This window comes from Littorina saxatilis, linkage group LG5, assembly GCF_037325665.1.
Source record: "Littorina saxatilis isolate snail1 linkage group LG5, US_GU_Lsax_2.0, whole genome shotgun sequence".
In the NCBI taxonomy this organism is placed as follows: Eukaryota; Metazoa; Mollusca; class Gastropoda; order Littorinimorpha; family Littorinidae; genus Littorina; species Littorina saxatilis.
In genome coordinates, this window is record NC_090249.1 from 35556462 (window position 1) to 35572846 (window position 16385).

General features: G+C 42.5%; 1 protein-coding gene across 1 annotated transcript; it reads left to right on the forward strand.

Moving 5' to 3' along the window:
* The first annotated feature begins 3028 nt into the window (after positions 1-3028).
* On the forward strand, positions 3029-10335 carry LOC138966985 (beta-1,3-galactosyl-O-glycosyl-glycoprotein beta-1,6-N-acetylglucosaminyltransferase 4-like). Its single transcript, XM_070339405.1, has 6 exons — positions 3029-3363; positions 7139-7191; positions 7711-8007; positions 8656-8993; positions 9465-9694; positions 9994-10335. Exons 1-6 carry the CDS (start codon positions 3237-3239, stop codon positions 10314-10316), a joined length of 1368 nt encoding a protein of 455 aa, XP_070195506.1. The 5' UTR covers positions 3029-3236; the 3' UTR covers positions 10317-10335.
* Positions 10336-16385: the final 6050 nt, after the last annotated feature.

Sequence of the window (16385 nt, forward strand, 5' to 3'; positions counted from 1 at the left end):
TTTTGGGACGCAATGGTACTGGGACACAATGGTACTGGGACGTATTGGCATGACCCCGTGTCCATCTGGTGTCAATTTCGGGACAGTGCGACGCCTGCATAAACAAAGCACTTCACTTTTTAAGAATACGTTGGGATAATGAAAAAACTGAGAGAGAAAAAACACACACACGATTTTAAGAAAGAGGTGATTTGGTTCAAAACAAACCTTTTTTAATTCTAGTATCAGGGCCAACTGAGAAGCACCGGGCCCAACCAGGAATTGACTTAGACATTAAAAACTTTAAAGACAAGGCTTGTGGCTTTGTAGCAGGCGGTAGAAACTTAAATCAAGATAAGTTGTTGTGACTAATTGTTTGTCTGTGCACTTAAAAGACCGTTGGGTCGATATATTTGTGAAGGTAACGTTTTTTGTCGATAACAAACGTTCCAACAACTTACCTTTCTAGGTTTTTTTTTAAATTCTTAACGTTGATATAGTCAAATGTGGTCAAATAAGTATTGTTTTCTGTGGCATACGTCATATTCGTCCTATAATTGAATTTTTCATTAGAGGGTACTGTCATAATCGGACATGAGAGAGAGAGAGAGAGAGAGAGAGAGAGAGAGAGAGAGAGAGAGAGCGAGAGAGAGAGCGAGAGAGAGAGAAAGAGAGAGCGCGCGCGCGAGAGAGAGAGAGATAGAGAGAGAGGGAGAGAGAGAGAGGGAGAGAGAGGGGGAGGGAGAGAGAGGAGGAGGAGGAGAGGGAGAGAGGGGGAGCGAGAGAGAGAGGGGAGGGAGAGAGAGGGGAGAGAGAAAGAGAGGCAGAGAGAGAGGGAGAGAGACAGAGAATGAGAGAGAGAGAGAGAGAGAGAGAGAGAGAGAGAGAGAGAGAGAGAGAGAGAGAGAGAGAGAGAGAGAGAGAGAGAGAGAGAGGATCCAGGTAAGTAATTGCAACATGTACGTCGTTTTATAATCGTAAAAACATGTTGTTTAACTAAAGTGCAGTTTTCGAAATTTGCAAACTAAAACGAGGTGTCAATAAAAAAAACTGATTTCAAACAAACCCTCTAATTGGAGGGATAAATCATAAAAGTCGCTCATGAAATGTTTAAAGAATACTGAAAGAAAATACGATTATGTCTGGAAAGTATACCTTTACTGTGTATCACGTTTACAATAATAATCAAGCTACCAAGTCAGTAATAATAATCCTCGACTCGATAAGTTAGTGTCTAAGGAATGCATTTCAGCGAAAAAACAAAAATCCTACATTTTGACCACTTTTAGAAAATAGCCTATTAGAAAATAGCCTATAACTCAGAAGCGCTGCTTTATCATGTCTGAATACGTTCTAACCGGTTCTTTTTCTGGCGTGGGAACAACAAAGATATAGCCTACGTTATAATCGATCAACGTTATAACCGGTTACGTTATAACCGATTCATTTTTAGTGATAAATAGCGCTGGCCGGGAAAAAAACCGATCTACGTTATAACCAGTTACGTTGTAACCACTTCCGACTAGTACTGTATTCACTTTTAGCAGAATAGACGTTGACATAATCTTTCTCACAATTATCATCATGATTATTTTTCCTTGTTTATTATTGTTTAGGGTAACATGACCAAAACAAATAGGATCGGTAGGTCGGCTTTTTTGTACTTTTATTTTTTTTATTTTTTTGTCTCGGTATGGTTCGCAAAATGTGCCAGAGGTTTGTTTTTTTTTAGATCTTTTTTAAGAAATGAAATTTTTTTTTAGGGTCGGTGAGGAAACATAGGGTCGGTCGGGTTACCCTAAACCAACATATATTTTTGTTTGGCCTTACTCTCCAACAAACCGACTTCCAACACATGTGCATTTATTGTATTTGCCTCTTCTTGCGTGGACTGGACATATTGCCGCACCCTAGACTCTCAGTGGAGCTCCCAAAAGCAGCGGCAAGTGTTTAACGAACCGCATCGTATGACGGCTTACTAGTGCCAAAACCTAGGGTTACTATTTTCACGTGAAAATTAGTAATTTACAGTGTTAATTAGTCATTTTCATTTTGGCCTCGTTTTCAGTCACAGTAGTCGAACTCTAAGAGTCCGCACTGAGAGGCTACAACGTCCGGCAAAAATCGCTCTCACACTATTTCTGAAATATCTTTTAATAGAAGGCCTTATCGAGCAAGTTATCCGACAGGTAGATGCATGTGACAGTTTTCTGCAACAGCGCTTTCATTACCGTTGTTTTGGGTATCTTAGAGAAGGATAATCGACCCCGAAAACGTTCGAATCGAAGTTGTTTATAGCAGACGGACTTTTGATCGGCTGTGGTCTCACACTTTCACATATCTTTCAATATAATTCCTTATTTGACAAGTTGTCAGGCAGACAGCTGTACCTCATATTTGTTTCCACTACCACATTCATAAATCTGCTCAGTAGTGTATTAGTGAATGACAATCGATCCGAAAATGTTCCAATCGAGAGAGGAAAAATGGCGGCCGGCCGGACGTGTGATCAAGGTCCGACCGTTAGCAGACGGATCTGTTCAGTCGAGAGTCACACACTTTCACAAATATCTTTCGATAGAATTCGTTATTCATCAAGTTATCGGACAGACAGCTGTATGTCACGGTTGTCTACACATCCGCTCAGCTCTTCTTGTTAATTTTCATCGGATTAAAGAACTATGGACCAGAAAAGTATCGAATCGAAGAATGTTTTGCTCTGGCCGGTGTAACAGTCGAGCATGCGAATTGAACCTCCACAGTCACGAGCCACATGAAAATTAATAATGAACACGCGAAAATTACTAATTTTTAGTTTTGGCGCTAGTAAGCCGTCAGGAAGCGAGCCAAAACTGAAAATGAGTAATTAACATTTGAAAATGAGTAATTAACACTTGAAAATTAGTAATTTTCACGACATCATTGTAATTTTCTCGTGAAAATTAGTAATGTTCACGTGTTAATTACTAATTTTCACGTGTTAATGACTAACCTTCAGTTTTGGCACTAGTAAGCCGTCATAGCATCGAGCACACGCGCATCGTGCATTGCGAGCGTGTCAATGTGGCTGACAGGAGCTCACCAAGTGAATCTGGAGTAGAAGAATACTGAACTGTATCTGCAAGTTTTAAATGCCTGCAGCTTGTCTGTTCTCAAACGTCTGGAGAGAGCATACTTAATATTAAAAAACCTGTTTAAGTTTTCTTGATGGAATGAACAACAGATTCCATATCACCAAGTAAAGAAACTGAACAAACATGGTTGCAATCAACAGGATAATTGCCATTGTGTTCGCTGTGGCAATGTGTTTAGCGCTTGTGGAAATTCTAACTCCAGGTGCAATGTGGTCCAACGTTTATAGAGGAGTTCTCGACACTTTCTCGGGTCAGTATGCAAAGTTAGTATGGTTTTAGATTTGTGAAGTCTTTGTGTGAGTAGTTTGTCTTCTTTTTTCCCTCTTTTGTCGTCCTCCCACATGCATGCATGCGTGTGTGTGTGTGTGTGTGTGTGTGTGTGTGTGTGTGTGTGTGTGTGTGTGTGTGTGTGTGTGTGTGTGTACGGTGTGTGTGTGTTTGTTAGTGTGTGTGTGTGTGTGTGTGTGTGTTTGTGAGTGTGTGTGTGTGTGTGTGTGTGTGTTTGTTAGTGTGTGTGTTTGTGAGTGTGTGTGTGTGTGTGTGTGTGTGTGTTTGTGAGTGTGTGTGTGTGTGTGTTTGTTAGTGTGTGTGTGTGTGTGTGTGTGTGTGTGTGTGTGTGTGTGTGTGTGTGTGTGTGTGTGTGTATTTTTATGTGACCCAACAATCTAAAGATTAGACCGAAGGCACTACTGCATGGCTTGGATAAGAAATAAAGTTTCTCATTATTACAAAATGCATTTGCTGTAATGTTGGTTTTCGGACAATTTGTTTCAATATCCACTCTTAAAGAATAACTTGACGGTTGTTTTTATATTTAGTCAAGTTTTGACTAAATATTTTAACATCGAGGGGGAATCGAAACGAGGGTCGTGGTGTATGTGCGTGTGTGTGTGTGTGTGTCTGTGTGTGTGTGTGTGTAGAGCGATTCAGACCAAACTACTGGACCGATCTTTATGAAATTTGACATGAGAGTTCCTGGGTATGAAATCCCCGAACGTTTTTTTCATTTTTTTGATAAATGTCTTTGATGACGTCATATCCGGCTTTTCGTGAAAGTTGAGGCGGCACTGTCACGCCCTCATTTTTCAACCAAATTGGTTGAAATTTTGGTCAAGTACTCTTCGACGAAGCCCGGGGTTTGGTATTGCATTTCAGCTTGGTGGCTTAAAAATTAATTAATGACTTTGGTCATTAAAAATCTGAAAATTGTAAAAAAAAATAAAAATTTATAAAACGATCCAAATGTACGTGTATCTTATTCTCCATCATTTGCTGATTCCAAAAACATATAAATATGTTATATTCGGATTAAAAACAAGCTCTGAAAATTAAATATATAAAAATTATTATCAAATTTTTTTTTTCGAAATCAATTTAAAAACACTTTCATCTTATTCCTTGTCGGTTCCTAATTCCAAAAATATATAGATATGATATGTTTGGATTAAAAACACGCTCAGAAAGTTAAAACGAAGAGAGGTACAGAAAAGCGTGCTATGCAGCATAGCGTAACCACTACCCCGCTCTTCTTGTCAATTTCACTGCCTATGCCGTGAGCGGTGGACCACGAGTATACGGTCTTGCTGCGTTGCATTGCGTTCAGTTTCATTCTGTGAGTTCGACAGCTACTTGACTAAATATTGTATTTTCGCCTTACGCGACTTGTTGCTTTTTACATTCAGTCAAGTAATGACTAAATGTCTCAACATTGGCGGAGAGCGAGGTTTGTCTCCCGATGTCTGTGTGTCTGTCTGTCTGTCTGTGTGTGAAAAGCATTTCTCGAAAACTACCGAACGGATTGTTGTGAAAATTGGTAAAAAAAATTTCTGTGAGCATTTGCTTGAAACATATTTCGCCGATTTTGGATAGGGCTATTTGATGACGTCATATTTGACCGTTTGTAAGAGTTGAGGCGACGCTCTCACGGCTACAGTTTTTCATCAATTTGTTTGAAATTTTCGTCACATCTTCTCAAACTTGATCCGGACTGTGGGCTTGCTAACTTAAAAATTAGCTCATGAAATATTAACTCAAAATGAGCAATTTTGTTCAATTTCTAAAAAATCCAAATCGGAATTACTAAAGTGACTTCATTGTACTCTTTATTGCCTCCTGTATTTCAAAATATATTGTTGTGTTGTGTTTGACTGAAACATGGGCTTAAAATGAAGAAAATCGTTAAATAGCGACTTTCTTTATTGTTTGAAGAAGACACATACAGTTATCATTTTTCTGTTCCTTATCATTTGCTCCGTAACGTGAAAAAATTCCGTCATCACTGAGGAGATTCCCGCGCATCACATCTCACGTGACTGTGAATGACTAATCGCTAGGCGATTAATAAATACAGTTTATGGTGTTTGTCGCTGAAAATATGCTTAGAATGAAAAACAATCTGTAAAATGTAATTAGGCCTGTACTTCATGAAGCCTGTATCGAACTTATCAAGCTGGTTTCTGTGTGTCTGTCTGTGGGCATGATGACAAAACGACTTCACCGACTGAGACGGGTATTTTTGAAAAAGCAAACTTGAAAGGAGTCGTTAAAAACAGCGGACAAAAGTAGATTTCCTTTGAGCTATCGAGGACCCTTCTTTGACGTCATGTCATTCGTCATAATATATGTTCGTAGCGTCATTGTCCAGTCTCTTCATTTTTGTTGGCAAAGTCTTGGTCTCGGTTACGAAGACAGTCAGTCACGGTAAGCGTAGAGTCTGTCTGTCTGTCTGTTTGTATACATGTCTGTCTGTCTGTCTGTCTCTGTCTGTTTGTCTGTCTTTGTCTCTCTGACAGACTCTGTCTGTCTCTCTGTCTGTCTGTCTGTCTGTCTCTCTCTCTCTCTCTCTCTGTCTGCGCACGCGCGCGTGTGTGTGTGTGTGTGTGTACGTGTGTGTGTGTGTGTGTGTGTGTGTGTGTGTGTGTGTGTGTGTGTGTGTGTGTGTGTGTGTGTGTGTTCGGAAGGCGAAAGGAAAACGGGCGTATTTTAGCGTGCAATCGCTTGACTGAATGGTCAATCACGCCTCAGCGTTCTTGTTTTGTTTTTAAAGAGTGCTGTTTCAATTGAGCAATGCTTCATGTTTTTACAATTTGTTTGAACATTTTGACCAGAAAGTACGCATAACTTCTGCTCTGGATCTCTTTTACGATCAGTCATATTAAACAGTTTAGACATTAATTTAAGCTTTCATAAAATATAGGTTTGACTTTAAGCGAGCGAGAAACACCAGAGGTGCATTAAAACCGTCTCCAAACTTGGGCTGTCCTCCCAGCCATTTAACAGCACTCTCCTTTTCGCGTAACTTGACATGTCGACAGTCTGGGTGCTCGCTGTGCTCAGCGGGATGTTTTAATGAATTAACTTTGTAGTGGTATTTTTTTTTATTAAAGGCACAGTAAGCCTCCCGTAAACCATCACAGAGCTCCCCGAGCGTCTACATATAGTACAAGCATACTTCCATTTGAACGCTCACCGAACGGGAACATCCCGGCTGCTTTCTGTCGAGCGTGAGAAATTTTCAAAGAATTTATTTTCGTGGACCTTGTCCTCAACAACAATGGCGCCTCGTTTTGGTGCTGGACGCGACGGCTGTTATGATACTGGAATTCACGCCCGGACAGTAAGCCTCCCGTAAACCATCACAGATACTGTCAGGCTTTTACCACGCAGATAAACCACGCAAAACTAAATTCTTTGAAAATTGTTCGCTCTTTACGGAGGGCACCTAGGATGTTCTCAATCGGTGAGTGTTTAAATGAAAGGGTGTTTGTACTGTGTGTAAAAGCCTGACCGTATCTGTGATGGTTTACGGGAGGCTTACTGTGCCTTTAAACTAATCAATTCAAAATCATGCCAACACATTGCAAGTAGCAGATCTATATGGTATACGTGTCAAAGTGAAGGGCTGTTCTTGTCCCACGTAAAATCTTGGCTAGGTCAGAGATGGTGAGACAAATTGTTCACACGGGAAGGAGTGAAACAATAAGTCATGCGCAAAAAGTTAAAAGGATGTGGACTGTTTCGTACAGGGTGGAGGTCAACAGATGGCACGGCAACGCAAACTCAGGGAAATACAACCGAGGTACGAGAGATTTCGTTTTGTGAGTGAGTGAGTGAGTGAGTGAGTGAGTGAGTGTGTGTGTGTGTGTGCGTGTGTGTGTGTGTGTGTGTGTGTGTTTGTTAAGACCGCGTCGTTTTGACTTTGGCCTGAAAATGGAGCCGAAAGTTGTTTTGACGCACCCTGTTGTTTTAACGTCACAACAACGGCACTGGGTGCAGTGCCTTTGTAGTGCACTTGCACTACAACGGCACTGGGTCCAGTACCCGCTCCGGCATCGAAGCATTTTCCACTAAAAAGTGCACAAAATTTTACCTATTTCGTCGCCTATAGAGGACGGAAAGAATGTCATTTCAATGGTGTGATAACATTCTTTCCGTCAATAAAGTCAACTTAACGGGAAAAAAGTCAACTTAACGGTGTCAAAACATGTATGTGTGTGTGTGTGTGTGTGTGTGTGTGTGTGTCGAACGAGTTTGCATATCGATCGTTGTGTAAATACTATGCACTTTCCGAACCGTCCAATTTGCCTTGCGTTTTCAGATAGAGAGGTCGCTGAAGAAGAAGAAGACAGAGAGGTATCTGTCAGTAAGAGCAGTACAAATAGACGGGGTTGACTGCAAGGCGGTGATCGAAGGAGACAAAGAACAGCTGGAAAAAGCCAACAAGGTCGAACGTGAAAATGCAAAGAGCCCTGAAAACGACAAAAGCATACAACTAGCTGCTCGCACGTGCTCGTCGTTCGTACAGCGCTATGGATTCATCAATGACTCTCTCACTGACATGGAGGAAACCTTTCCCCTCGCTTTTAGTATCCTTACGTACAAAGATGCTGCACAGGTAAGTATGGATAAGATGTCTACAAGCCTTTATTCGAGGCAAACAAATGCACAAATAAACAAACTAACACACAACATATTTTAACAGAGCAAACGAAAGCAATTTGCTTTACAACGATGACCAGATCTCACATAGACACACCGACATACAGACAGACATACAAACACAGACAGACAGACACATACGCATGCACACACGCACGCACGCTTTGTCATTGCTTGAAATCACGCACGAGTTTTTTTGTTTATTAAATTCTGAAACGATATAGATGGTTGAAAACAATACATATTTAAGTTTATTTGGTTGTTATCGTATGTTATAGGACGGCCCGATCTTTGACCACACGGGATTCAAGTTTAGTATTTCTGTCTATAAACCTAATTCTGTGTAAATGCGTCCATTATAACACGTACTGCCCTTGGGATTCGATATATTTAGAGATTTTGTCCAAAAGAGGTTTTAGCTAAGCTATAAGGAGGTCTTTAATTGAGCCCGAAGTCGACTTCCCAAAGTCTTTTTACCAAAACCTCAGTGCGAAAGCGTAAGTTGTGCGGCCAGCTTCGCGAAGTGTACTTCGCGTAGTCGACTTCGCCCAGTTAAGGACAGGCTATATGGGGACAAAAAGTGTTTGGTTGTTTTCATTAACAGGTTGTGTTCCTGCTACGCGCCATCTACCGCCCGCAGAACTCCTACTGCATTCACGTGGACAAGAAATCAGACAGCTCCTTCCGTGACGCAATCAGGGCAGTGACAGACTGCCTGCCCGGCGTGTTTATGACGTCACACTCCATCGACGTCAGGTGGGGAACGTTCACGGTGCTGGAGCCCGAGATTGTGTGCATGCAGGACTTGTGGAACCACAGTAAGTCGTGGCGCTATTTCATCAACCTCACCGGGCAGGAGTTCCCTCTCAGAACCAACTACGAGCTGGTGAAAATCCTAAAGGCTTTCAACGGAGCAAACGACGTCCATGGCTTTGACCCGAAGTTAGTATTTGTTCGTGAGTTTTGGTGTGGCAATATGATTATGGATTGACTTGAAACCTATAACTACCACGCGTAGTGCACTGCCACACACACACACACACACACACACATACACACACACATACACACACACGCACACGCACGCACACGCACACACACACATACACATAAACATACACGAACACGCACACACACACACACACACACACACACACACACACACACTATACGACTTCTTGCCTTGTGCAAGAATGCTTTTACATTTTTTCCCCTCCGAATAGACGATTTTCAGTCGGACACATCTCCGTCGGGTTTGTATGTGCTGTGGAAGAGTGACCTTTTCTTGCGAACCGTGACGAGGTTTTGCAAAAAAAAGGTCATAACGCTTCCACAATCCATACAAACCCGACGGATTTTGTTTTTTTAATTCGTCTATTAGAGCCACTCAATGTAACTTTTTCTGTCGTGCAGCTCGGCTTTTCAAGGCCGATGGAGGGGACGCCTCCCAGCACCTCACAACCTGACAGTGTACGCTGGAGGCGTGCACGTGACACTCAGCAGAGGATTCGTGGACTTTATACTGCACAACAGGACGGCTCAAGACTTTCTCAACTGGACCAGGAGGATTGGAGTTCCCGATGAGAGTTTCTTCAACACCCTCAACTATAACCCCCAACTAAGAGTTCCCGGCGGATTTAAAGGTATGCCTTTTTTTTCAAATCAAGGTGATAATAACGTGTGATTGTATTGTTCTGTATTGTATTGCAGCCATGAGTAGTGCATTCAAGTTCAGAAGTAAACTGATAGGCGAGGGTAAGTAATTTCTTATGGCCCTTGAGGTTTTCGTTACGAAAGTTCGGTTTACTTTCTCCCAAGGGAAGGCCAACCCCTACAGTGCGACGCTACACCTTTTTGTGATATCAGGTTAAAGAGATAATACCAAATATAAACAAAAATGAATGTACAATAAACATACAATTGTTGTATATTGTGTTTACAGGAAGCTTAAAAGAGAAAAATGCGCAGCACCTCATCCCATTCCTGAGTCGATGGAAGAACTGGGTTCAATCGAGTGGTGTCCCCTGCCCAGGAAGAAAGGTCATCCGACAACTCTGCATCTTCTCCGCTCTCGACATACCCTTTCTCAGCAAACAGCCACATTTTTTCGCCAACAAATTCTACCAAGACTACAGTCGCGTTGCGCTCGGCTGCTTGGCGGAGGACATTTTCAATCGTACCCGGGATGAGACTCTGGGGAGGCGAGATTTTAACGTGTCCTACTACGAAAACATACCGAAAATTAAAGATAAACTGACATTTTGAACGTGCGGTTTGAGGTCGTTCGAGGATCGAGCTTTACAGTCACACAATTAGGTGCTACTGTTAACCCGTGATTTGTAAAATGTTTTACAAACCACGTAAATGCGCCCGATATTTTCTTGTCATCTTTCCGTTTAGTCATTCAACCTTTGAACTTGCACAGCTGACTCTCTCCTTCCAGCAAAGAGTCGTTAACATTCTCACTGTGTACAGACCCCCGCCAAGCAAGAAGAACAAGTTTACGGATGCTAAGTTTCTGGAACAGTTACCGGACTTTCTTGAATATGCAAATAACCTACCAGGCTCGCTGCTTATTGTTGGTGACTTCAATTATCACTTTGACACTCCATCACACTTTTACACATCCAAAGTGCTTGACGTTCTCAATATGTTTGATCTGTGTCAGTCTGTTTCAGAGCCCACCCATGTACGTGGTCACATTGTTGATTGGGTTGTTTTTAGGGAAGAAGATGGTCTGGTTAAGTCGACGTCTGTTGAACCGTCCCTTTCGTCCGATCACTATTGTGTCACGTGCACTCTTGACTTCGCAAAAAAAACCTCCCCTAGAGTGTACAGGGAAGTTCGTAGACTGGCGTCTATGGACGTCGAGGCCTTTAAGGCCGACTTTCTTGCCGACTTGCCCTCACTGCCGTCCGCCGAACAGCTCTTTCGTGTTTTGCGTGCCATTCTGGACACACACGCCCCTTCTACTCGTCGTTTGGTCTCTAATCGTCCCCCCTCCCCGTGGTATAGCGGTGTGGGACCTGAACTACAAGACGCCAAGCGGGAGAGGAGGAGGGCGGAGCGTCAGTGGCGCGCCACAGGTCTAACTGTGCACCGGCAAGTAATTCAGGCGGCCAGAAACCGGGTCATCGCCATCGTCGACCATGCCAAGTTTGCATTCTTCTCATCCAAAATACTCGCATGCACCTCAGTCAAACAGCTGTTTAGTGTCACCAGTGACATCTTAGGCAAGGTGACTTGTTCCCCTCTTCCCACTATGTTCTCTGTACATGAGCTTCCCCAGAAGTTCGCTGACTTTTTCACTGCGAAGATCGCGCTTATTCGCGAGAAGCTTGATTCTGCTGTTGTCCCGCCTTCACCGGTTGCCGATAGGATGTATTGTGGTCCAGCTCTGCAGCGTTTTGAGCCTGTCACCAGCGAGTTTGTAAAAAAGGTGTGTTTAGGCGCTAGTCCGAAAACGTGCGAGCTTGACCCCATTCCGTCCTCTCTGCTGTGTGATTGTATTGATGACCTTCTTCCATATCTCACTCACGTCATCAACGACTCTCTGACTTCCGGCTCATTCCCAGATGAATTCAAACCTGCAATAGTTAGACCCCTCATCAAAAAACCTTCACTTGACAAGAATTCCTTGAAAAACTTTAGGCCCGTTTCGAACTTGTCATTCCTTTCAAAAATCACTGAAAAAATTGTCCTTTCACAACTTCTCACTCATCTAGAGCAAAACCACCTTCTCAACACCCATCAGTCTGCATACAGGAAAAACCATAGTACTGAGACAGCACTTCTGAAGATTGTAAACGACATCCTTCTTGGCTTTGACGAAAATCAGGTCTCTATTCTAACACTACTGGACTTGTCTAGCGCATTTGATACGATAGACCACGAAATTCTGCTCCACAGGCTTCAGCACTCCTTTGGTGTTCATGATCTGGCCCTTTCCTGGGTTCGTTCGTACCTTACTAACCGGACGCAGACCGTTTGTGTCAACGGCATCAAATCTCAACCTTCAGCTCTCCAGTACGGTGTCCCGCAAGGGTCCGTGCTTGGCCCCATACTTTTCGTTCTATATGCCTCCCCTGTCCGATGTTATCAGTCGCCATGCGTTGTCGCACGAGAGTTTCGCTGATGATACACAGCTTCATCAGTCTGCCCCTCTTGCTGAAGTTGACGATCTGGTATCTCGGACACAGGATTGCATTGCGGACCTCAGTGAATGGATGTCTTTAAACAAACTCCAGTTAAATAGTGACAAAACCGAAGTTATGCTGGCCTGTCCCAAGAAATTTCTCAATCACCCTTCTCTTCCTGCCTCTCTCACTGTCAACGAACTACCTATCTCTTTCTCTCCGTCTGTCCGCAGCCTTGGCGTCACTCTCGATCCAACTCTCTCTTTCCAAAAACACATCTCTAACATCTGCAAGTCCGCCTATCTAGAGCTGCGCAAGATTAGTTCAGTCCGTCACTACCTCACCACTGATGCAACCAAAACGTTAGTGTGTTCTTTAGTCCTCTCAAAGATAGATTATTGCAATTCTCTTCTGGCCGGTCTCCCTAAGTACCTTTTAGATAGACTTCAAAGGATCCAAAATAACGCTGCCCGCCTGGTCTTCAAATCTTCCAAGTATGAACACGCCACACCCCTTCTTCACTCTCTACACTGGCTGCCTATCACTAAAAGGATCGAATACAAACTCTCCTCTCTTTCTTTTGCCGTCGTTTCTGGTTCTGCCCCAGAATACTTCTCAGAACTCCTCAATCTCTACACCCCCTCTCGTCAGCTTCGCTCCGGCGCCGACACTCGACTCTTCCGACTCCCCACAGTGCAAACAAAGACATGTGGCGAGAGGTCCTTCGCCTATCAAGCCCCTGTGACCTGGAATAGATTACCTCTGCCTCTCAGACACACAGATTCTCTCACTACATTCAAGACAAATCTCAAAACACACCTCTTTCAGCGCAAGTGATTTCCCCTCCAGCATCTCCCCACCCACCCCATCCCGCCCCACCTCACCCCCTACCTAGTGCCTAAAATAACGTGTATATATATTTTCTGCGCTTTGTGTCAGCACTGTTTGTGTGTGTGTAAATAGTATTGTTGACACGTTTTTATACAGAAGCCTATTGTGGTTCTTGTGCCTAGGCTGTGTATTGGATTGTCATTGTATGCCTGCATTATTAGTTGTCAGTAATTATTACATGTGCTGATTGTTCTCTTTGCCTGCGCGCGTATAGTATGTTGGTTATGTTTGGTCATAGTATGTTTGTTTATGTTTGGTCGTTATCTTTGCCTGTGCGTGTATTGTATGTTTGGTCGTTTTCTTTGCCTGTGCATGTATAGTTTGTTGGTTATGTTTGGTCGGTTTCTTTGCCTGTGCGTGTTTTGTATGCTTGGTCGATGTATGTATTGTAAAGCGCTAAGAGTAGACATTTTTCTAGAATAGCGCTATGAAAGTTTGCATTATTATTATTATTATTATTATCTCCAAAGTCTACGGATCTATTAGATTGTTTTTCTTTTTTGTTTTCATTTCTTTATTGTCCCATCACAGGGAAATTCGGGTCGCTTTCTCCCAGTAGAAAGCTAGCGTATAGCAGCAACAGAGTCGCGCTACCCCAAAGTCAAGGGATCTATTAGAGTGTTTTTGTGTGCATTCCTTTATTGTCCCATCGCTGGGAAATTCGGGTCGCTTCCTCCCAGTGGAAAGCTAGCAGCAACAGAGTCGCGCTACCCCCAAAGTCAAGGGATCTATTAGATTAAAAATAAAAAAAAGGTCATTACTTACTTGTCCCATCGCTGGGAAATTCGGGTCGCTTTCTCCCAGTGGAAAGCTAGCAGCAACAGAGTCGCGCTACCCGAAAGGCAAGGGATCTATTTGTTATTATGCTAAAAATCGTAATATTTTATCTATCGGGCCCAAACCACCCCCCAGCATAGAGGCTATAAACAACAATTGTACAAATATTAACAAGAAAATTGGTAGATTAAATTCAACATGGCCGAAGCAGTGTTTTCATAAAAGAAGCGGTATTGTACGGGCACAAGTTGTATTTTGGGTTACATGTGTTGCAGAGTATTTGATAATACGTTGGTATAAAAACATGCGAAGAAGAGTGATAAGTCCGTGTTGTGAAAAAAGTCAAGTGGATAAATTGACTACTTATGTATCACACTAGTTTTGCTGCTACAGCAGTCCCTCTCATGAACGGACACCCTTGGCCCATTGCAAATCTGTCCGTACATTGCAGGTGGCCGGTCACGGGAGGGGTCCCCCCCCCCCCATCACACACACTCAAACACACGGACGGACTGAGTGAGTCTTTGCTACTCGTGATCGAGCTCTACTTGTACTAAAACAATAACGTCAAACTACTACAACTTATAACTGAAAGGACAAAAAAACTGTCCTGTAAAAATGACGTTAAATCAACGGTGTCAGAAAAAGAGAGATAAAAGAAATCCTCAAATCACTGAGGACACAGGCACCCCATGAAAGCAGCCACGCACATACTCACAGAGGCACACATGCTTGTGCAGATGCTTTGCAAAAATATCAACTGAAAACCTGTATGTCGTAATTTGCATAAATGCGTCTAGTAGGTTTCACTCTGTCTGTTTGTTTGTTTGTTTGTTAGTTTGTTTGTTTGTTAGTTTGTTTGTTTGTTAGTTTGTTTGTTTGTTAGTTTGTCTGTTGACAGTTTAGACTTGTTTCTTTTTGTCTGGATTTATTGAATGCTTCAGGCAGTGACTTTTCCCTGTCCAGTTTCCTCTTTTCCCTTACGCCTCTCTTACCCACTCCCCCACTCCCTTTACCCAGCCCCGACAGCAGAAACTTATTTATTTATTTATATGGGAGATTTATATAGCGCTTGACGTTCTCTAAGCGCTTTACATATTAATTTCTGCCGTGTGAGATGGAATTTGTTACACCCTATATCACAGCATTCACATCGGCCAGTAAATCTCAAGCCATTACGGCGAATGTTTACTTTTCACGGCCTATTATTCCAAGTCACACGGGTATTTGGTGGACATTTTTTTTATCTATGCCTGTACATTTTTGCCAGGAAAGACCCTTTTGTCAATCGTGGGATCTTTAACGCGCACACCCCAATGTAGTGTACACGAAGGGACCTCGGTTTTTTGTCTCATCCGAAAGACAAGCACTTGAACCCACCACCTGGGCTAAGAAAGGGGGAAGAAAACGGAAGAAAATTGCTTACGCCCCGACCCAGGGTCGAACTCGCAACCTCTCGCTTCCGAGGCAAGTGCACTTTACCACTCGGCCACCCTTCCAAGAAAATTGGTTGATTAAAATCAACAGGGATCAAAACTGTGTTACAATAATAGAAACGGTTATGTACGGACTCCATCTATTTGGGGTATTTGGGTTACAAAACTTACATGTGTTGCAGAGTATTTAAAAGGCCGGTATTACTGTATATACAGTGGTACCTGTGGTTAAAGGATACGATTTGGATCAGCCATTGGCTTTAAGATTGTGATGCTTTTAACCAATGAGATACAATTCTATTCCGGACATTGTGATTGGTTGTATTGACGGTATTATGTGCTGTTTGGTACAGTACGGTTTGAGATTGTTGGCAGAGGTATAAGCAGAACTGTGACTGACTCAGCGCAGATAGAATTTGATAGATGATCGAAGAATTTGTTTCGTACGGTTGGTTTAAAACAATGTTTTATTCGTGTATTACATATGTTCATGAAGTTTGCATTGACGACGTCAAAACAAGCCTACGGCGTATGGTGTTGCCTTCAACACAAACTTACAATCATAGATAGGAACATTGCAGACAGTCAAGTACAATATGCAAAAACAGGCGGTCATTTTAACACAAAATATCATCCACATTTTTAGGAGAAAGATAAAGCAAAACAAAATACAACAGAGAACGGAAACATATTTATACATTTAACACACATCCACGTCTAAATCAGAAGTATGCGTTGAGGATATAATCAGTTATTATTCCGACCAAGGAAAACGCATTTAGGCACAGGTATTTAGACCGGGGTGGGGGGAGGGAGAGAGAATGAGTTGGGCATTCAAACAAATAATGGTCGACTGTTTCTGCACCAGTCCCGCATTCACATACAAATTTCCATTAACTACATTTTGCTTCTTACGGCACGGTTCTATTTTATCATGGATAGAACATGAAACTGTATATTATGATTGTATTTGCCGTGTGGACATTTGTTCTTGTGCTGTTTTCGGGACGATGATGATGATAAAATCGTTTATTTAACGTCACTCTGTAAAAACATTGGCGACATTTGTCTTAGATTAAAAACACACACAGGCG